Source organism: Mastomys coucha, unplaced genomic scaffold (genome assembly GCF_008632895.1).
Source record: "Mastomys coucha isolate ucsf_1 unplaced genomic scaffold, UCSF_Mcou_1 pScaffold22, whole genome shotgun sequence".
In the NCBI taxonomy this organism is placed as follows: Eukaryota; Metazoa; Chordata; class Mammalia; order Rodentia; family Muridae; genus Mastomys; species Mastomys coucha.
The window spans coordinates 141992003-142015305 of record NW_022196905.1 but is presented as its reverse complement, the minus strand read 5'-3'; the positions used below and the strand labels follow the sequence as shown (position 1 = coordinate 142015305).

Sequence of the window (23303 nt, the reverse complement as noted above, 5' to 3'; positions counted from 1 at the left end):
AGAGAGAGAGAGAAAGAGAGAGAGGAGGGGAGACAGAGGCAGAGAGAGAGATATGTGTGTGCACATGTGTGTATGTGGAGAGGAGTCAGGGAGAGAATGTGTGTTTGGTGTATGTGTGTGTCTCTGTGGCACTGGGTCTTGATCCCAGAGTTTTACCCAAACTTAGCACAGGTAACCCTTCTTAGCTTCTCCTTCAACTCTCAAAGCCTATCCTTGCCCATTATGGACAAAAAACCCTCTTTGGACTCTTTCTGTGACTTTCCCACACAAACTCATGGCAGAGACAGGAAGCCCTGTTCTGGAGAACATCGGGGCTTGAGGGACCCATGGTTGAGGAGAGGAGAGAATTGAAAGCCAGGACAAAGGAAGAGGCTAGAATCAAAGAGATTTAGGCTTCTGGGGCCAGAGGTAGTCTCCCAGGTGCTGTACCCAGTCTAAAGATGCCAAGTAGGGGCTCAGAGCTTGAGGAGCACCCACCCCAACTGACCAAATCCTTACACTGAAGACTGGGAACTTAGAGACAACGCTCTTACATGGCTTTAGATGCACTCTATCACCAATGTCACTGGGTGGGGATTTTTTTCTTCCATACATCCAGAGTTTTCATGGAAATCCCTCTTCCTCCCAAATACAAGGTTAAAAGGCCTGATTCAGCACACACACACATCAACCATGACACTGCAGACACCACTGTGTCCGGGTTAAGGTCAGAGGCAAACAAAAGTGGTCTCGGGTAACCTGCTTGGTGAGCTCCATACAGCTTAGTCGCCGCTAACACGGTCAGCTCAAGCAAGTTTGGTGGCCCTCCATTCCAGCTGCTAATGAACTTGCCTCACACAACTGGACCAGGTCATCGTGCAACTGACCTTCACTGAAGGGCAAACCAAACACAGAAAATGCTTTCTGGATCAGGGCTTCTTATATTTTATTTTACACAGCCACATGGACGTAAGTGTAAGCAATAGACAGACAGACCAAGCATTTACTGAGAATAAGTCAAAAGGAAATTCATTTAAAAGGGCTGGAGAGATGGCTCAGAGGTTAAAAGCACTGGCCACTCTTCTAGAGGTCCTGAGTTCAATTCCAAGAAACCATATGGTAGCTCACAACCATCTGGAATGGGATCTGTCCTCTTCTGGCCTGCAGTTATGCATGTAGGCAAAATGCTGTATGCATAACAAATTAAATAACAAACAAACAAATCTTTTAAATTTTTCATTTAAAAACAGGACTATGGTACACATCTTGTCACTCATTAAAGATGAGCAAATTTGCATTGTAATGAGTTAGTAAAATAACTAGGAATAAGACACTGAATTCATACTTTGGTAAAAATAAAAATTACAGACAATAAGTTTAATAAAGCATAGAGCATAAAATCAAATAAGAAAATATGAAGCAAAAGCAAACAAAACATGGTGGTGCAGGCCTTTAATCCCAGCACTCAGGAAACAGAGGCAGATCTCTTGAGTTTGAGGCCAGCCTGGTCTATATAGTGAATTCCAGGACAGTCAGAAACTCTGTCTCTGAAAATAAACAAGCAAAAGAACAAAACAAAGAAAAAACAAATAAGCAAACAAAGCAATGGGTTATGCCAAGTGCCTGGTAGTGTCATTATAAGGGAAGACTGGTGTCTGAGCTCAAATCGCATGGTGTAGTATGTCATTTGAGAGGACTTACGAAGGTCAATCTGTATCCATGCACACTGCCCCACTTCCTCTGTTTTAGCAGCCTTGTGTACAGTATTATATGAACTCCCACAATTGATTTGTTGGTCCTCAGATGACAGAAACGGATCAGTTTGTTAACTTCAGCGTCTATACAACGCCGTAGTATTTCCCTGTATTAAAATAGGAACTAGAAGAATCACTGTAGATAGACAGCTGTGCCTTGTGGTAGAAATCTAACCTTCCAGGCAGGCTATGGCAATTGTGAACATGAGCATTTATTGGCCAGGAGTTTGCACATGTGCTTAAAAAGTACAGACATGTGTTCAGCTTCCAACACCAACATGGTGGCTCACAACTGCTTATAACTCCAGTTCCAGGGGTTCTGATGCCCTCTTCTGGTCTCCATGGGACCTGCACTTAAGTGAATACACACACACACACACACACACACAACTAAACAATAAACCAATCTTAAAAATAAAGAAAAGAACTCTGATAATGAAGATAAGCTTAGTAACCTCTATGGCATAACCTCAATATGAAGTATAGATGGTCACAGGACAAGAGAGCGGCCACTGTTCAGACTGACAAGCCAGTTAGAAAAGCAGAGGCATTTGTGTGGGAGGAGCAGAAAGCTCAAACACAGTGTGCATTTATTTAACCAGGTATGTGGATCAAAAACTCTACAAGTTTAGTAGGTCATATTAAAATGCTGTCCTCTTTCTAAGACAATATAGTTCTCCTCATACACAAAACATTGTGATTGTCCCTCATCTTAAGGCATTAATGGAAAAATGAATAATTTGCAAAGCCCCTTGGAAATATCAAATACGAAAATACATAGACACATTTAAAATGTAGACTGCCCCTCATGGATAAATGTAGGTCACTTGATCACAAGCTGATCTACCCTCAACCAACTCTGCAGGTCACAGGGGTCTTACATGGTCATCTTCATGGCTATAGGGTTCAGAACAGAGTCCCACAAAAACAGCCTATGGTGAAGCTTCACTTGTCACCTTGGGGCTGCCAACACCTACATAGTCACCTGGGCATGTTTGAACTTTAGGGTGATAAAGCTAAGTGGCATAAACATTCTAGATTCGGAGGAGAGCTGGACATGCGTGTGTGGCATGCTCCCACATACAGAGTTGGCATTAATGACAACCTTATCTTCATAAGATAAGGCTCACAAGGACCACAAAACCATCCCTCCTCTCCATAGCACTCCACTGCCCAGGGTCTTGACGAATTTTGTCGTTCCCCAGTTGCTGGAGGCCAGCTGGCTATTTGACACACTGGAGCCTCAGAAAGGTTAATGCTGAGTTACTGTTCTCCAGGAGCCCACACTGGAGCAGGCGAAATAAAAAAGTCCACAGTATGACTGCAAAAACCGACACACGGCAGAGTGGGGCAGGCACGGGGCAGTAACACAGCAGGGGTCGCGAGAGCAACAGAAGATATTTGCAACATGGCTGGTCCAGGATCCAACTGTTAAAGAGAAAAAAACAAAAGCAAAACAAAATCAAAACAAAACAAAAAAAACCAGTAAGCATTAGCCTCGAGTCAAGGAAACAGCATGTGGGAAGCCATTGCAGTTTGTCATGAACTTCGAAAAGATCCAAGACTCAAGGCCGGGGGTCCTTTTACAGCTATAACAGAGCCTGAAGCTGGAAGACGGAGAGGGTGAGGTCATGCAGGTCTTTGATTAACAAGAATGTAAAGCTAACCCATGGGTAGTATCCTCAGAGTCATGTCTGATCTATGCAGCATATGTGTTTTTATTGACCCTCACAGTGAATGTACTAAGAGGACATGTTTGCAAACATAAAAAAAAAAAAGGACAAGTTTGAACGCTAAAAAAAGAAATTCAGATTTCTGCCTTTTCTTTAAAACTTAAAAAGACAATCCTAGAATCAAATCCCCAGTGCCCATGGGTGTGAACTGTAGGTAACTATGTCTATAAGTCTTGCTTTGTTTCTTATTTGTCCAGTCTGATACAGGATCTTATAGTAGGAAGAAATCTGGGCTGGCTACATGGGTAAACTGGTAAAGGAGCTTGCCACCAAGCCTAACAACCTGAGTTCAATCCCTGGGGCTTATATGGTAGAGGAGAGAAGTAAGTTTGTCCTCTAACATCAGCATGTGAGACACGACTGCTTTAGGAAAATAAGTGTGAGAAAGCGTTAAATAATAGAAAATAATAGAAAAGAGAAGTAAATAATACTGAGTGTGTGTAGGGATGGGGTTAGTATGTGCTCAGTGGATGAAGAAACACTATCAGTTGTCTGAAGCAAGTGCATGGAAATGACTTGGGCCATCCTCCTGGAAGTAAACTGGTAAATAATTATGGCATCAACAGGAAGTACAATATCCAGTTATCTTAGTTAGGGTTTCATTGCTGTGAAGAGACACCATGACCAAAGCAGCTCTTATAAAGGACAACATTGACTTGGGGCTGACTTACAGGTTCAGAGGTGTAGTCCATTATCATGCAGGCAGCATGGTGCTGGAGGAGCTGAGAATTCTACATCTTGACCCTCAGGCAGCAGAAAGAGACTGCATACCACGATGGGTGTAGCTTGAACATAGGATACCTCAAAGCCCACCTCCACAGTGACACACTTCCTCCAACAAGGCCACACCTACTCCAATAAGGCCACACCTACTCCAATAAGGCCACACCTCCTAAATGTATCACTCCTTATGAGCCAAGCATTCAAACACGTGAGTCTGTGGGGGCCAAACCTATTCAAACCACCACACCTGTTCATAAGTGAGTCTCTTACGGTTTCTAATACTCATACCCAGAGGAGAAAGAAAATTAAGCAAACCCCTCAAAGAACCTAATATGAATGTGCATGACAGACAGCTGGGGCCAGGGAAATGGCTCAGCAGAACACTGGTAGCTCTTGCAGAGCACCTGGGCTCTATTCCCAATACCCACATAGTAGCTCACAGTTGTCTATAACTCTAGTTCCCAGGGATTTGATGCCCTCTTCTAGCCTCTAGCTGTATACATGTAATGTATAGAACATACATGCAGGCAAAATACATGAACACATAAACACAAAATAAAAATCTCTGTGTATCTAGAAATAAATTTAACTTTAAAAGCAAGTTATTGGGCTGGAGAGGTGGCTCAGTGGTTAAGAGCACTGACTGCTCTTCCAGAGGTCCTGAATTCAATTCCCAGCAACCACATGGTGGCTCACAACCATCTGTAATGGGATCCGATGCCCTCTTCTGGTGTGTCTGAAGACAGCAATAGTGTATTCACATATATAAAATAAATAATTCTCTTAAAAAATAAGCAAGTTATTTAAAAAGAAAATAAAAATATTCAATGACATAAAAGAACACACAAACACACAAAGAAGAAAGACCCACACACATGAAATAAAAATAAATCAAAACAAGTCTTTTTAAAAGCTGTGTTAGATAGCATTTTTTAAATGCTGTGGTACAGAGATAGATAAATGGGTTCTTAAAAGGATAGAGATCCCAGAAACAGAACCACAAATATATAGAAACTTGCAGTCTCAGAACTGGTACCATAATTCAGTGGGAAAAGAATATTTTATTCAATAATTGATGCTCAGTTGGGCATGGTTACACATGCCTTTAAGCCCAGTGCTCAGGAGGCAGAGGCAAGTGGGTTGTAGCAGTGAATTTAGTTCAACTTTTTTGGCTCTTGGTGGGTCCCCTCTGCACCTGCCCAAGAGCTCTCTGGATTTGCCAAAAGAAAGACATACACAGTATAGAAAGAGGAGGCAGTATAAACCTACCCTGTATACACCTCAGCCTAGGCCACTGTGCCTGGTCTGAATTGTGAATGGGAGACATGGATTAAAAAAAAAAAAAGAAAGACACACACACACACACACACACACACACACACACACACCAGCTAATTTTGATATGCTTTGACTAGCTCAATGCCTGGGCACTTCTAAACCTCCCAGCGGCTAGCACACACTTCCCACTGGTATTCCTGGCTTCTGAATCTATATTTTATCTTTGGCGCCCTGTTACCTTCTGGGCAGCCCCCCATAGGGCCACATTCCCTTTACACCTACATTGTAGGATGCTTTCTCTCCTGCAGCTCTTAAATCTGATCCCTCTGCTTCTGGATCATGGCGATTCTCCTCTCTTCCCTCTCCCTTAGTCCCTTGCGCACACAATCTAAAAGTCCCGCCCCGTCTCTCTGCCCAGCCATTGGCTGTATGGCAATTCTTTATTATCAACTGAAGCCAGCTGGGGGCAGGGACCCTCAGGTCTGGAAGTGTGGCCTTTGGGACCCAAAATAAGACAAAACACTAGAACTAATTCCCAACAGTGGATTTCTTTGAGTATGAGGCCAGCCTAGTCTACAAAGTGAGTTCCAGGACAAGGGCTACATAGTGAGACCCTGTTCCCTCCTCTCCAAAAAAAAATGACACCACAGTGCTTAGCTGTCTGTATGGTAAAGATCATTTCCTCACCTCCCACCACACACCTTTCTCCAAAGGAAAACTCAAAGACAGAAAACCAAATAAGGAAAAAGCTCGCACCGTCAAACCTTCCGCCTGGACTTCATTCATATTTATTTTCACTGTTCCTGGAATATGTGTGATGCAAAGCAGGTGTTCCTCTTATTATACAGAGAGAAAAACATCCTCAAAGGGACTCTAGGACTTAGCCAGTCATAGGGAGAACTCTGTAAGGAAGGCACATTTCCTTTCATGGAGGCTTAAAGTAGCCCCTTGGGCTCATCTCCTTCCGTTGCTTGAGCCAATCCCTGCATGTTGTTTCTTCCCAGCATGTATTTGCATTTCTTCTTCCCCTTGTTTCCCATCCTCCCATCCAGGCTTGGGGGTGGGGTTGGGGGGTTATCAGTCTCATCATCCCTTGCCTGAATTTCAAGTAGGGAGCTGGACTGCCCCATGCTGTTCTTTCCTCAGTTCAGCCCCATCCTGCCTTCTGGGAGACTAAACTTCCCTACATGCCACTGGCATGATGTCATTTCCACAGTCAAACATCTTCAGGACTCTCTTCCTCCAAGCCCTGATCAGAACTACCCCTGACTTCAGAGTTCCCCTTTGTCTGCCCATCATTCAAAAACAGGGCTTTTGGAAGCAAGGATCTCACACACACACACACACACACACACACACACACACACACAAAGCAAGGATCTCACACACACACACACACACACACACACACACACACATATGCACATACACACATGCACACATGCATATGCATACACACACATGTGTACACACACATGCATACATACACATGCCATGCACACACACGGGAATGGTCCAAGGGTGCAAATTAAGCAGCATTTATTTCACAGCAATGTGAAGGTTTTGGCTTGTGTGTCTTGTTTTACATGATAATGCTCAATACTGGCAAGAAAGATGAAATAATGTATCATTGTTCACTTCCGGTACAACTTTAACCTATTGTCCTAGTTTACATCTCCACTGATATGAGAAAACACTGACCAAAACCAAGTTGGAGAGTAGGAGAGGATTTACTTGGCTCAGAGGTCATTGATTGTCATTGAGAGAAGACAAGGCAGGAACTGGAGGCAGGAACTAAAGCAGAGACCAGGAGGGAATGTTGCTTACTGGCTTGGTCAGCCTGCCTTCTTAAGACAACTCAGAGCCACGTCAATCATTAATGGAGAAAATGACAATGACTATGCCAGTTGACACACCAATGTGTATGGAGAAAATTTCAGGGGGTCCCACCCCCATCCCTCACCCCACCCCCAATGAAGAGCCACCTCCCCCTCCCCCACACCCTCTTCCCCAGTGAAGAGTTACAGGCAATTAAACCACACTACTTGGAAAAGCAGAATTAGTCTTCCTCAGAAATGAGCAACCTGATGGATCATCTAATGCCAATTGTTCAGCCTTAAAAACATATATATGCCATATATATATATATATGTATATATATATCACCCTATCCCTAATTATTATTGTTACACATATACAAATAATTACATATATAAGTGAATTATATTCTGCAGGTTGTATTGACATATTTATTCACTTATACATGTAATTATTTGTATATGTGTAACTATAATAATTAAACAAACAAGATATGAAGTTGAAATGGAGCTAAGTAAAGTAGGGAGCCATGAGAAGGTTATAATTTCAGCAGTTGGGAGGGGGAGATAGAAGGATTGTGAGTTCAAGGCCAGCTTTGGCTGCATAGCAAAAGCCTGTCTCTGGTAAAAAGGAAGGAAGGAAGAAAACAAGGAACAAACAGGCCAGCCGCTCCCATCCAGACCAGGACCATTGGCACCCTACTCCTCTTACTTCTCAGGAAATTCTAACTTGGGCACCAGTCCCTCCCTCCCTCCTTCCTCCCATCTCTCCTTCCTTTCCTCCCACCCTTGCTCTCTCCCAAATTACTTCTACCAGCACATAAAAATGCTGTAAAGCTTTGCATCTTAAGAAAGAATTCCTGGGCTGGAGAGATGGCTCAGTAGTTAAGAACATGAACTGTTCTTCCAGAGGACCAGAGTTTGCTTCCCAGGACCCACACTAGCCAGCTGTGTCTCTAGTTCCAAAGGATCTGATGCCTCTGGCCTTCATGGGCATCTGTACTTGTATGTACTGCCCCCCCCTCTGATGCCCCTGGCCTTCATGGGCATCTGTACTCGTGTGCACCCCCACACAAACACACACACACACACACACACACACACACACACACGGATCTGATGCCTCTGGCCTTCATGGGCATCTGTACTCGTGTGCACCTCCCCCACCCACACGCACACAATTAAAAACAGAAAGATAAAATCATTTTTAAAAGTTCCCTTCTTGTGCTGAAGAGATGCCTTATTGCTTAAGAACTCTGGCTACTCTCGCAGAGAACCCGGATTAAGGCTCCAGCACCCACATAGCAGCTCACAACCATGTATAACTGTAGTTCCAGGGGAATCCAACATCTTCTGGCCTTTACAGGCACTGCACATGCATGGTACACAGATATAATACGTGCAGGCAACATGCTAACACACATAAAATAAAAATAAATAAAATCTTAAAAATTCTCCTCTGCAACCACATTGCTCTGTAGACGCTTGCTGGGGAGGAAACTCCTCACTGCCCCGTTGGGCACCGCCCTGTCTGTTTCTGTGTCCTTGTCAGGTTTTCCTCCATTAAAGTAGGCGGTTAGCTTCCTTCCTCAGCGATGCCTGCTATCTCCGGTGAAAATGTCTTTTGTTGCTTCCAGGAGCCTCCCGGTTTTCTTGTCACCTCCTGGGCTCTTTTTTGTCTTCTTCCACTTGGCCAATTTCCCTTTCTGTTCTACAAGTCTCAGGCTGCTGAGGCCACTCACTCTCCTTCTGCACTAACTGAGCCTACGATCTTAACCTGTAGCCCTTCAACTAGACTGCTTCCTCAGCGCCAAGCCCACGGGTTTCTTCAAGTCCCACCCACGCCCCAGATGAATCCACCCTTTGAATGACATTCTTGATCAACACCTTCATTCAGCTTCCCCATAATTTTCTTCATTTCCAGACACTGCACTTCCCAGTGGTCTACACCACTGACTTAGATGTCAGCCTTCCATTGCTCCTCCCCCACCCCGTACCACAGCCCAATCCAGAAGCAAACCAGTTGGCTCTTCAGAGAAACCCCAAAGTTAATCACCACCTGTGGCATCAGAATTCTAGTTCAAGTCTTTCAGTAGAAAATCCCCAAACCAGCCACCCCCTTTTCCATGTCTGCCTACTGCCATGCCATCTTATAATGACTTCTGTCATTATAGTGTCATTATAGTGACTTCTGTCTCTCTCTCTTTTTTTTTTGGTTTATGGTGGTCTTGTTGGTTGGCTTGGTTTTGTTTCTGAGACAGAGCCATGTAGCACAGGTTGGCCTCCAGATCACTGGATAGCTGAGGCTAAGCTAAGCTTCCTGTCTCCACTTCAACTTGTAAGGGTTACAGGGGTGTGCTGCCACATTTGGCTCTCCAATAGATTTCCTTATCTATTATTTTATATGTATGTACGTGGACCTAAGTGGACTTGGAAGAGGGCATAGAAACTCCTGGAGTTATAGGCACTTATGAGCTGCTTGATATACGTACTGTGAATTGAACCCAGACCCTCTGCAAGCACAAGTGCTCTTAACTGCTGGGCCATCTCTCTAACCCTAAATGCTTGTGATGCCTGGGGAGGGGAAAGGATCTGTGTCCTGGCCACTTCTTTCCTCTGCTTGCTTACTGAGTACTGGCACTCGGTACTCAGTACTGAGTGGTCTTGTTCCTCCTCCCTTCTTCCTTTTCTTCCTCAGATTATTTTATGTGTATGAGAGTCTGTCTGCATGTATGCACATGTACCACATGTATGTCTGGTGCCCATGAAGGTCAGAAAAAGGCATTGGCTCCCCCTGGAGCTGGAGTCATAGATGATTGTGTTGCATCATGGGAATGCCGGGAACAGAACCTGGGTCCTCTGCAAGAATAATATGTGCTCTTAAGCATGGAGACACCTCTTTGGCCCCTTATTTCTCATGTGGGCTCATTCCTGGCCCAGGGACTATACATCTGCTACTCACTCTGCCTGCAGTGCTATCTGCCAACCCATTACAGGCTTGTTCCTCCCCATCCTATAGGTCCCCCATTAGAAGAGCTGTTCTGTTTAGATTGCCTGTCTACAAAAATCACCCTCCTCAGCACTGCCTTCCCTGGAGCCTCTCAAATGAGTCTTACTTTACTGTAAATGGGAAATAGGCCCTTTGTAGGCAAGGATGGCATTTGTCTGTATCTAAGTGTCTGCTACATAAGAGAGGTTCAAAAATATCTTTCATCTAGGTGAACAAATTACTCTTTTTAAAGTCTAAAAGATGTAAATGGGGCCGAGCAGTGGTGGCACACACCTTTGATCTCAGCACTTGGGAGGCAGAGGCAAGCAGATTTCTGAGTTGGGGGCCATCCTGGTCTACAGAGTGAGTTCCAGGATAGCCAGGGCTATGCAGAGAAACCCTGTCTCAAAAAAAAAGGAAAAAAAGAAAAAGAAAAAAAAAAGATTAAAGGGACAAGTGAATGCTCAGTAGTCAGATGTTTGTATAAATCCCTAGGTTTAAATGGGGTGGGCAGAGAGATAAATAATAAGACAATGTGTAAGTGTGAAGGGTTGGTATTTAGCTGTTCTATTATCTATCTATCTATCTATCATGCATCTATCTACCTATCTATATCTATTTATCCATCTACTTATTTATCTATAATCTATCTGTCATCTATAATCCATCTACCTCTATCATCTATCTGTCTATCTATCTGTGTATCGATCTCATTTTCATGTTTTCACATGTGGTCAGACACACTAACTTCCTCTCCAGGACAAGCCCTCAGTGTGTGTTCACTATCGCCTCTTGTCTCACTCCTTGCTTTCTTGGTTCACCTCTGACAGGGCCTCAAGCTGCAACTCAAAGCCTACCACTGCCTCCATGCACCCCTCCCTAGGTACTCACTGGCATTCTTGTTAGCTGTCTGTCAGACTGATGGGAGATCAAATACCTGGTAAACACTTAGTGATAGTACTCAGTAGAGGTCTCTGTGTCTCAAAGTGATTTACTCTGTATAGGATAAGGTATGGATTCAAACAGCTGGCCCAAGCTCTTTACCTCAAGGTTGTACCACCTCATCAGGCCTTTTGCCACAAATGTGCTGTAGGTTAAGCTGTGAGTTCTTGATCACTTTGCTTAGTATTGGGAAGTCTCCATTTTCTCTCTGTGATGGGGACAAGGTGTCAGTTTCTGAGTGTTTGGGAGCAAGCTCTGACCTGGGGACTGCAGCATGAGACTGAGTGAATGACTCCTTCTGGGGCTAAGTCAGGCTCCAGGAGCCGAGGAGAGGAAGGCACTAGGCTTCCTGAAGGCTGTTTGGGTTTGTCCTCCAGACCTGCTAATGTAAACATCTCTTGCTCCCCAGGAATTATTTTAGGACCGGGAAACAGCACGCTGTTTATAGAAAGAGTCACGGAGGAGGATGAAGGTGTCTATAGGTGCCGAGCTGCCAACCAGAAGGGAGCCGTGGAAAGTTCAGCCTACCTCACTGTGCAAGGTAAACAGCTGGTAGCTCAGACACCTGTTTCCCTGTTTGCCTAGCTCACCCCCCTGCACCCCACCCCCGCAATCCTCAACCCCCACCCCTCCCCCACCCCGTCTCTCGTCTCTCCCCCCAACCTCCTATCCCCATCCCCGTCTCCTCAGGTAGCCCAGGGGGTTCTTTCTGTACCCCTTTCTCCTTGCCCGATGACACTGAATGACACTGTGTGGCTCTATCTGAAGGAAGAGGTTGGCTGTCCTTGGATGCCCCAACCCAGCAGTCTCAGCAGGGGAAGTACTTCCTGGAAGAAGGGAGCTTGGTGTACTACTAGCACTGTGGATAAAATTACTCAGGATAACCCAAGGGGTTCACATCTGTGAGAAATAAGGCCAGGAAGAAAGAGGGGATCCACCCACTGAAATTGTTCATCCCTACCCCCGCCACACCCTCTTTTTCTGAGTGCTGGAAATTACAGGTGAGATACTTTTGCCTCGGCTGGTTTTTATCACGAGGTAAGACAAATTATTCGCAGAGGTGATACCTAAAGAACAGCTTACATCTCAGACAATGCCCTGCGGGCCCCTCTTCTTGGGCCTCAGATAGTTTGTTGAAGAACAAAGCACAAAGTGGCTGGCTCCCACCCTGGCTGTGGCCACCGTGGCTTCCATTTAGAAAACAGTTTCAACCCAGGTTTTGGTTTTTCCATGCTAAACACCATCCCAACTCTAAAATGTACAGCATTGTAAGATTGCTGGGGGCCTCCCAGGTACCAAGATCAATGGCGTGTGGAGATTTGATGTGAAAAGACAGAGATTTGTTCCACAGTGCTCAGGGTGCATTTGAGATTGGGGATGCTTCCTGGGAGAAGCCAGGAAGGAAGAAAAGCTGAAACTATTCCAGCACAAATCGGTACTTCCAGAAAGACAATAGGCAATATTCTCCAAACGGCCTGAGGCATGGTCTTATCTATCTCCCAAATCTTCCTTATGTGAAAATGGTCTTCCACTTCTGCCGACACATCAAATGAGACTAAATGAGCCTCTCACTTGAACAGCTCCTTTCTCAAATGTCTGCTCCTCTGTCTTTGGCATGGCCATCAGGTGTGGATGGCCGCTGCAGCAGCTGTATCAGGCCAGGGAGAGCAGAAAACAAGAGATGCCCCACAGCCTCACTCAGAGGTGTTACAGTGGACCCACAAGGTGTGTGGAGCAGTTAGGAAGCCCCCAGAGGTACAAAGAGGTCACCAAAAACTCAGTCAACCCTGACGAAGGAAGTTCCCTTTCTTCTGAAACCCATCTCCACCCGCCTTGCTAAGTACCTGTTCCCGTGTTCTCTAGTGGGCAGCATGGTCAGCAGTGGCTGCATATCTGGTGAGTGGGGGAAGCCTTGGCATGAAGTAAGAACGTGCATGTCAGTTTGTAAATCGTCCCTCTTCTGCCAGGATAATCTGGGCTTCTCAGAAGCCATGTTACTTGGTCTTGTGTTTTACGACATCTGTGACCCTAGTATTCCCCTGAGACTGTCCTCCAAAGCCTCACAGATGGTGAGGTTTGGGGGCCGTGGGTATCAGTTTTATAGAAGGATAGAACTTGAAATAGGGAGCTGTTTGCAAGGTGACAGTAAATGGAGCTGGGGAAGGCTACACGTGAGTGAAGGCCAGGTGCTCAAAGGGCTCTGGGCTCACAGATCCTGTGATGCCATTCAGGGAAGTGGACTGCAGTTATCTGCAGATCATCTTATAATTGAAAATGGAGGGCTGGAAAGATGGCTCAGTGGTTAAGCGCACTGTCTGCTCTTCCAAAGGACCAGGATTCAGTTCCCAGCACCCATGTAGCAGCAATTCCCAGCACCCACATAGAAGCCCATACTTGCCTATAACTTCAGTTCCAGGGAGATCCAATACCCTCAGACAGACATATATGCAGGCAAAATACTAATGCACATAAAATAAAAATTAACATTGTACATACCTTTAATCCCAGCACTAGGGAGACAGGGGCAAGTAGATCTCTGAGTTTGGGACCAGCCTGGTCTATAGAGTGAGTTCCAGGACAGCCAGGGCTCCACAGAGAAACCCTGTTTCAAAAAGAAAAAGAGAGAGAGAGACAGAGAGACAGAGACAGAGAGAGAGGCAGAGAGAGAGAGACAGAGAGAGAGGCAGAGAGAGAGAGACAGAGAGAGAGAGGCAGAGAGAGAGACAGAGAAAGAGAGAGAGATTGAGAGAGAGAGAGAGAGAGAGAGAAGAAAGGTCAGAAAAGAAAGAAAGAAAGGAAGGGACAGAAAGGAAATGGACTGTCACCCTTGAACTTATGATTCATGTCACTGAGGGTCTGAAGCATACCCTAGCTTCAGATGTGATTTCCTGGTACATTCCCACCTCGCCCAGTCAAGTTAGGAAATGTAGGCACACAGGTTATGTGTCGGTAGCTATGTTTAACAGATTTAAAGAGGTTCAGGAATCAGCCAGGAAGGAAACGGTCTGCTCAATTTATTCCCTTTGCAAAAAGGAGTCTTATACTCACAGATAAAACAATGTGTTATTTTGGTATCTGAAAAGGATGAATGGACTGCAGAGTCCGAGTGGCTTCTTTAAATAATCACAGGTCTTGTTTGCTTTGGATGGGACTTCGGGTACATGTGGAGCTGGGAGGAGGGGTAGGGGTGGGGGTGGGTTCCAGTGTCAAGACCACAGTGAAGCTGGCAACAATCAAGATCGTTTCTGAAATTAACATATTTGGCCCACTTGTATCCAAAGACTTAAATTAAGCTCTGTCTCTTATTGAGGCTGAAAGCTAGACTCCACACAAGGACTCTTCTCGCAGCAGACTTAGGCGTTGGCTGTACTTAACAGTATTCACAGTTATATAGAACAGACACCTCAGAGGATGGCTACACTTTGAAGCATCTGCTGCAGGTGATGGTGGCTTAAGAGATGACACGAAAAGGTCACACAGTCTCCGTGCTGGACATGGTGTCCCAGATGTGGCCTCTGCAGCAGCACCTTCACATCTGCTGGAGAAAGGACCCACACAGTAAGGGCATGCACCATATTCCCTAAGTAGATCCCAAAGCTTTAGAATGAAAATGGCTCAAAACAAACTTAGTGTGTGTCTCAGTGCTCCCCACCGTGGTGAGTGCTCCATTCCCTGGGTCCCCTTTGACCTGCAGTCATCCCACACAGCCATCATGGCGCTGAGCATGAAGGCGCTAAACTAACTTAGGACTTCATGGTTCTCCTTCTCTCATAGATGCTGGCCATTTTCAGAGTCTCAAATAACAAACCATGCTCAAAAAAAAGATGAAGTGCCTAAAAATGATGAATTCCTGATTGTACATAGGATGATAAAGGCCCTAAATACACATAGCTTTTTTTTTTTTTAACTTTCAACTCCAAACTATGGCAAAGAGCTGGAATAATACAATTGGCCTGTCCATCTTTGTAACTGGTTTTTGTTTTTGTTTTTTTAATGCTTTCTAAGAATCTGTATAGACCAAGACCAATTTGGATTTAAAGAATTTTTAAAATGGTGCCCAAGCTCAGTAAGGATGAGTTAAGATATCTATAGATAGTTCTTGAAGCAAAATAATTAGACTTCAAACATACCCATCTCATTTCTTCTCATGGACTCTAGGCTTACATGAATCTACATAGAATATACCAGACATAGATGGTAGCTTAGGAAGGCCTGGATATGTTAATTATACCTTGTTTTATTAATCACATGGTATACTGTATTAAACAAGCATGCATGAATATACTTGATTCTTTTATTATTTTAAGCATATAGCATAAGCATAGATTTTTGTCTAAATGTACACATGTGCATCGTGTACATGCAATGCTTGCGGAGGCCAGAAGAAAACACTGGAGACCCTGGAACGGGAGTTGCAGATGGTTGTGAGTCAACATGTAGGTGCTGGGACTTGAACCCAGGTTCTCTAGAAGACTGGTCAGTACTTTTAACCACAGTACCATCTTTCTACCCCCATCCCCACTCCCTGCTTAAATTTTGCATCAATCCTGCGAGAAGGTTTAGCTGTTGAAAATAAGACTCTAGTAAGACCCCCCAGAGGGGTCAAATGACATCACAGGGCCACTAGGCTAGGAAGTGATAGCGCTGAGAATCGGAAATACTTGAGTCTCTCTCCTGTGCTGCGTCATGGAGGGTGGGAGTCCTCTCTGCAGCAGGGTGTCTCCACCTCAGGAGCTGAGTCACTCTTGAAAAGTTACCTCCCTTCCTAGTATTTCAGTTTCTGCACTACAAAATGGGAAGGTTAATAATGGTTGACTAACCTTTCCAGGACCCTTACAGGGTGAAGAGTCTGTCATGATAAAATCTGAAGTATTAGCTATTATTAGTTTTGGTTAATATGCTCCTCTACTCCAGCAGAACTTTTAGTATCACATACTTTCCTGGCCTTACTGGGAGTTACCCAAATGGTGTACCAAACTGCAGTATTCCTGTTTGGCTTAAGGACTGACTGTGATAAGAATGTGTTACAGAACAAATGTCCCAAACCACAATTTTAATTGTTTTCTTTCCTTTTCTTTCTTTCTTCCTTTCTTCCTTAACCTGAAATTACTCTCAAAAAGGTGATTCATATACATCACAGTCCTGAAGAGAAGATCCAAATTGGTCTATATAGATTCTTAGAAACCATTAAAAAAAAAAACCCAAAACCCAAAACCAAAAACCAACAATAAAAAAAACCTGTTTCAAAGATGGACAGGCCTCTTGTACTATTCCAGTAAGTGACAGAGAAGCCACATTAAAGGTCAGAGAGGTCAATTGAATCTCAGGTAGAAGACAGCATTCTTCTTATGAGAATGGGGGCTAGTCTTTTCTCATATCTATAAAGCTTTTTCTCTGGACCTGGGGTAGAAACACAAAGGGAACATGTTTCTGCTATTTATTTATTACTTCATTAAATAATGAATATTACTTCAAATTAACAATAGAGCAGAGTTCACCTAACCTGTCTTGTTTGGGATCAGGTAAAGCTTTGTGAGAAGGCTCTAAAAAGATGCTGGGCTTGCCAGGCAGTGGTGGCGCATGCCTTTAATCCCAGCACTTGGGAGGCAGAGACAGGCAGATTTCTGAGTTGGAGGCCAGCCTGGTCTACAGAGTGAGTTCCAGGACAGCCAAAGCTAACAGAGAAACCCTGTCTCGAAAAACAACACCAACAACAACAAAAGATGCCAGAGACTGGTATCAGAGACTGACTTGCTGCAGGAAGAAAAGGGCAAGCGAATGCTTGGAGTGGGCCTGACAGAAAAATTATAAAGCAAAGCAAAAAAAAAAAGGCCAAACCAGCTGCTCTTGATGCCCAAAAACTGATAAGGGGAAAAATAAATGTGAATGTGTGTGTGTGTGTGTGTGTGTGTGTGTGTGTGTCTGTATGGATGGGCATTTTATCTACATATATGTCTGTGTGCCATGTGTGTATTTGGTGCCCAAGGAGGCCAGAAGAGGGTGTCGGATTCCCTGGAACTGGAGTCATAGTTGATAGTGAGCTGTGGTACTGGTAATTGAACCTGGGTCCTTTGCAAGAGCGCAATTGTCTGCTTGCCTGCCTTGGCACTAGGGTGCTGCCGGAGCATCAACAAGCTACTCAGAGAGGCAGAACACAGCCCTTGAAAGGGGTCCCAGCCTGTGTTCTCCCTCCCAGATGAAAAGCAGAGAGATCTGGGACAGATGCTATGGTCCTCAATCTCCAGTGTACCCAGATGCTGTGGGACTGTGAGGAGTTGAGACCGGTGATCCGCAAGTCCACGCTTCCCATAAATTCCAGGCAGTAAGGAGATGTCTGAGCCCCAGACAAGGTGAAATCTGGTTTGGTTTGAAATGAGTGCTGAAAGAAGAGAGGGCTGAAAGAGGGAAGGCCTTCTCCAGGAGACTTAGGTGTGCCCCCCCCCCCCCAGATCCTTGAAGAAGGAGCTGTCCAAATTGTTTTTTGGTTTTTGGTTTTTGGTTTTTAGTTTTGTTTTTTTTTTTTTATGGCGGATGTAAATGCTTATACATCTTACTCAGGGTGAACCAGGGATTAAATACCTTTTGTAGGAAGGGATGCCCAGGAAGGGACGCTCATTAGCTACTTCATTGGCATGGAGAACTTCAGGTTTTGATGCTATGTAACCGGTTTTCATGGTCTTCTCAGTGCCGTGTTGTGGTTACATGTTCCAGATCAGGTAAATTATGAAATTTACCGGTATGTTTGAATCTGCTTCGACCTTACCAGTTCTTTCTGGTGGAGCAGTCCACCGGCACTGAGCTGTCTACCCCCAGCCCAGAAAACTGTATTTAAAAGTTCAAGGAGGTTGAGAGAAGGGGGGAGAGGGGAAGGGAGGAAAGTTCCAAATCAAACCTAACAGCAGTGTGCACTTTCACCCATTGTCTAAAATTTTTAAAAAGAAACTAAGGCTTTGGTCTATCAACAGCTGCTCACAGGGTCATACAAGAATGTCTTCCAGGGGCTGGAGAGATGGCTCAGTGGTTAAGAGCACTGACTGCTCTTCTGAAGGTCCTGAGTTCAAATCCCAGCAACCAAATGGTGGCTCACAACCATCTGTAATGAGACCAGATGCCCTCTTCTGGGGTGTCTGAAGTACAGCTACAGTGTACTCACATATAATAAATAAAGAAATCTTAAAAACAAAAAAAACAAAAAAACAAAAAAAAAAACAAGTGTTGGGAAAGGGCATGAAAAAGATATAATGAAAAAATATTAAAAAAAAAAAAAAGAATGTTTTCCCACTTCCTGATGACAGTTGCTGTAGATGCACCCTCCCCCGTCACCATCCTTCCCCATGCAACCCTCTGGGCAGGGTAGGTTCTCGGGCTTCTCGGGAACTCAGCTGGTTATATTTTGTGAGCTGAGCTGATGGCTCTTCTGCCTGAGGCGCTGGCAGCCTGCTACCACACAGTGCCACATGCCAGGCCAATGTGTGGATGCCTAGCTACCGAGAAAACACCTAAACATTTCTTAGGCTGGTCTACCCAGCCAAAGCCTGTCCCTGGTAACAGTCCTGCAAAGGCGTGCCACCAGTTCACTCGGCCAGAACCGCGCACAAAGAGCTCCACACCATTGCCACTAGACTGGCTCAAGACACTAGGCACAGCGTGCCCCCTCAGAATTCAGACAACCTGCTAAGTGGCACCCAGAGGGATGACACAAAGCCTGGGGAGGCAAATGACATAGTTCTGTCTGTGTAAGAGAACAGGAACCTTTACCAAAAGGCACCATTATCATAATATAGGTTTGACCACATTTTTATCAGCATCGTGAGTGAAAACAGAGACATGCTGGGTCCTTTTGCCATATCTTATGGGAGTTATGACCCTGAGAACAGCACTCTCTCCTAATAATCATCAATTCCCACCCACATTGCCTCTGCCCCTCAGCAGCTGGGCTATTTTATAGACTGAACTGATCACCTGTCAGGAGCCTGTTGAAGTGGGAGGGGGGAGGGGAGGTGGCTAGTCAGGCTAGTGTGTAGAGATAGCACCTAGGGACCAAAGCATGTCCTGATAGTTCTTCTGAAAAGAGCAATAGAAATGGAACTATCAAGTGGAACATAAATGCCACCATGTAAAAGGCTAAGATTTTTACTAAGCACTACTGAGTACTGATGTTAAATTGAGCCTGACATTCTTCTTAACAGTATTCTAATGAGTCGGCTCCTCAAACGTGTGACTGCATATAAATAGCCCCACCCGAAAGGAATTTTGCTTGAGTAAGGAGTATGGAATTAGACTTCGGGGGCCAGTTTCCTGTCCCGTGGAATGTACTGGGAAAGTTCCCACAGTCAGACAGGCTACTTGCTTCACGTTCCCTTATGAGAACATTGCCATCAGCATCTATGACAGTCAAAAGCCACTGCAGGGTGCCTTCGGAAGGCTCCTGTCATACTACAAAACTTATTTGTAGTGTGCATGGGCGTGTGTGTGTGTGTGTGTGTGTGTGTGTGTGTGTGTGTGCGCGCGCACGCACACACATACATGTAGTAGAAGAAATTCATTCTCCCATGAACCTTGGTTCACACTTTTCTCACTCTGGGAATGTAGATTGAGATTAAAGGACAAAAGAAAATATAAGACCTAGGCATTTAAAAGTTTTAACTTAATTTTTAAAATTGGGAGCGGGGCTGGAGAGGTGGCTCAGCAGTTAACAGCCCTGGCTGCTTTTGCAGAAGACCCAGTTCAATTCCCAGCACCCACATGGTGACTCACAACCATCTGTAACTCTAGTTCTAAGAGATCTAATGCCCTCTTCTGGCTTCCAGAGACACTGCATGCATGTGGTGCACATACATAGACAATAAAAACATCCATGCATATAAAATAAAAGTAAACCAAATTTTTTTTTTAAAGTGGCAAGCCAGGGCCTTATCATGTAACATATGAGCCTCCACTGAGCTATACTGCCAGCTCAAAATTTGAATTGTATGCTAACAGGCGTGGAGAGCACATGTTGGCAATGAGGCAAGGGAATGACAGGATTGGACCTGTGGCCCTGGAAAGGAGTGGAAGTGACCTGAGGCAGTGAAAGCTGAGCAGATGAGGGCACACGTGGGTTCTCTGGGCAGCGACAGAGGATGTAGAGGAGTGAATTCCTTCACAAACCCTGAGAGTAGCTCAGGTAGGACAGAGGACAGTGCCTCTATGAAGTGATTGATGAGCTCCTGTAAAGGCTCAGAAGATCTGAGGGAAGGAGGAAATGGCAATACCCTTAGATGTGTGATTGTTAAGCGTAGGATTCAGATCAGCTGGGTTAAAATCCCAGTGCCACCACTCATAGGCAAGAGGTTTAACCATCAATTTCATCATTCAAGAGCTGGGGAGAGTCTACCTCACAGTGTTGGCAGGAGTCTTGCTGAGTGTCAGTCAGCACTGTCTCTCATGGGTTTTCAGAGTGCACACTTGCTGTGATTCCGTGCAGGCGACCTCACTGACTCCAACTGCCTGCAGCATTGCACCTGGTTTGTTCCTCAGGTAGATGCTCAAAGTCCCATGATGCTCCGGGCCCCGCTCTGTGCTTCCTATCACACCCCCAGTGGCTACCCAGTCATCTCCCACGACTGGGGCTTTTCCTTTTGCTCTTCCTGCTCCCATGATGCCCTTCTCTGCCTTGCTGCCTGTCAATCAAACTTATTTAAAAATGCATCTTCCAGAGGACATTGAATCCATCAACCTCCGAAGCATTTTAAAATTTATTTATTTATTGGGGCAGGGGGTAGGGCATGTGCCACAGTACACATGTGGAGATCAGAGGCTAACTCTTTTGGAAGTTTGTTCTCTCCTTCCATCCGTCTTGTTCTGTAGACAAGGTCCCTCACATTTTGGTCACTGTGCTGAGTATTTCCTTCTGGCTGGCTTGTAAGCTTTTGGGTAAGTCTCAAGTCTCTGGCTCTATCACCATAGGAATGCCAGAACTACAGCTTTTCACATGGGTCCCAGGAAATGAAACTCAAGTAATCAGGTCTGCATGGCCTTTGCCAACTTTGTGGTGATCTCTGCAGACCTCAGAAGCATTTAAAAAGACTGTTCTGGGCTAGGAATGTGGCCCTGTTGGTCAAGCACTTGCCTAGCATATGTGAGGCCCTGGGTTTGATCCTCAGCACTACATGAACTGGTTGTAGTGGCCTATGCCTGTTATCACCTTGAGAGGTGGAGGCAAGAAAGTCAGAGCCATCCTTGGTGATGGAGCCTCTTTGGGATGCATACATGGGAGACCCTGTTTCAAAAAAAAAAAAAGTAAAACAAAATAAGATTAATGTCTTTGTATTTGCTATGAGGCACTTGGTTTGCTGAGCTTCTTGAATGTTCTGACTCTCCATTACTGCTCTGCCTGTGTCCTCTGCACCTACTGTTGCTGTAGGAGAATTTAGCTCATCTTAGCTGAATTAAGACAGAGAACCCCACAGTGAGGTACTCATGTTTGAAACTATGATATTGCTGTCATGTATTCAGGAGGTGGGTGTGAGTACACCATCCTTAGTAAGTGCCCAGTGTCAGGGGCCTAACCTCCTTTGGCATTGTAGTTGAGTCACGAAGGCCCTGCTCAGGCCCAGTGGTGTGTGTGTGTGTGTGTGTGTGTGTGTGTGTGTGTGTTTATGTTTGTATACATGTGTCAGTGTGTGTGGTGTTTGTATATGTGTATACATGTGAGTGTGTGGGATATATGTATGTGTGATACAGCAACTGTGTGTCTGTAAGACAGACAGACAGACACTACATGAAAGACAGAGAGACTTCCCTTGGTCTCTCCCCTTGGGTCTGGGAGGGACAGTGCTCAGCTTTTTGTGCTATGAACTGTGGAATTGGTGTGACTGGCATGAGGTCCCCTCTTTCCTCTCAGCTGTGCCTTCCAGCTGCCAAGGTCAGAGCCCCGGAGTCAGGGAACAGCGCTGTGGTGACTCAGAGCGGCTGCCTCAGAAGAAACAGGCAGGCGATCTCAGTTGCCCTTGAGCTTTATTTTTATTTCCAATGTCTGCTTTGAAGAATTTTGTGAATCCCAAAGCGGCCCCCTTTTATGCCTTTTTATTTTTTTCTTTAGAATTTCCTCTAGAACCCACCAGGCAGATTTAACGTATTATAGATTTAGCACTTTAATGAACTCCGCCACTTCAATTTCCTTCCATCTTTATTTTCCCCTCTGATTTTTAATTAATTATTTCTGAGAACACTGCTTACAAACTCAGCAGAATTTCTGGAAAGTCCTCCTAGGTGCGAGTTCACGGCCTGTCTCAGAAACCGTGTACTCCCACAGATGCCCAGCTAAGGGTGAGTGGAGAAGTCACATCTGAGGATTTCTTTTATAGCATCTTTGTGGTTTTTCTCTCTCTAGGAACCTCAGACAAGTCAAACCTGGAGCTGATTACACTCACATGCACATGTGTGGCTGCAACCCTCTTTTGGCTCCTTCTAACTCTCTTCATCCGAAAACTGAAGCGGGTAAGAATACAGAAGATAAGATCACCAAGCCATGCGATTTCCCCACCCATGTGAGCATGTCCAACCTTCAGGTCTCACTTGGGCAACCATTGTGTTGAGATATAGGTATAGTTAATGTCACAGGGGACGTGGTGTCACCCCTAAACAAAGAATCATGGGCATCTAACAATTGAGCTGAGAAAGGGAAAATTAGCCTCTCCCAGGGGGATGAATTCCCTAATTAGTTATCCAATGCCACGTGGCCATCCCTAAAATCATGTACATACAAGAAACACTAGAAAGACTCAGTAGGTTCTACTCTGTGAGTTTGAGGCCAGCCTGGTCTACAAAGTGAGTTCTAGGACAGCCAGGGCTACACAGAGAAAGCCTATCTCAATACCTCTATCCAAGAGAAAGAAAAGAAACAAAAGGGAAGATGAGGGGGCTGGAGAGATGGCTCAGAGGTTAAGAGTACTGGCTACCCATGCAGAGGACCCAGGTTCAGTTCCCAGCACTGACATGACAACAGTTGTCTGTTTTAGGTGATCTTACACAATCTTCTGGCCTCCGGGGGAACAGCCATGTACATGATACACACATGCAGGCAGGAAAAACACTCACACATTAA

The 23303-nt window shown here is 45.0% G+C and overlaps 1 protein-coding gene and 1 pseudogene across 3 annotated transcripts in view; both read left to right on the top strand.

Annotated features, from left to right (window-relative positions):
- Positions 1 to 23303, top strand: part of Flt1 (fms related tyrosine kinase 1) — a 168412-nt gene that overhangs the window by 99897 nt on the left and 45212 nt on the right. For 2 of the 3 annotated variants that reach the window (XM_031338765.1, XM_031338766.1), the window contains 2 exons: positions 11625 to 11756; positions 22590 to 22696. In XM_031338765.1, the coding sequence (XP_031194625.1) occupies positions 11625 to 11756; positions 22590 to 22696 (239 nt within the window). Of the gene's footprint in view, positions 1 to 3010; positions 3069 to 11624; positions 11757 to 22589; positions 22697 to 23303 lie in introns of those variants that run through there. The other variant, XM_031338767.1, reaches the window with a different exon arrangement.
- Positions 5371 to 5518, top strand: LOC116071754 (annotated as a pseudogene).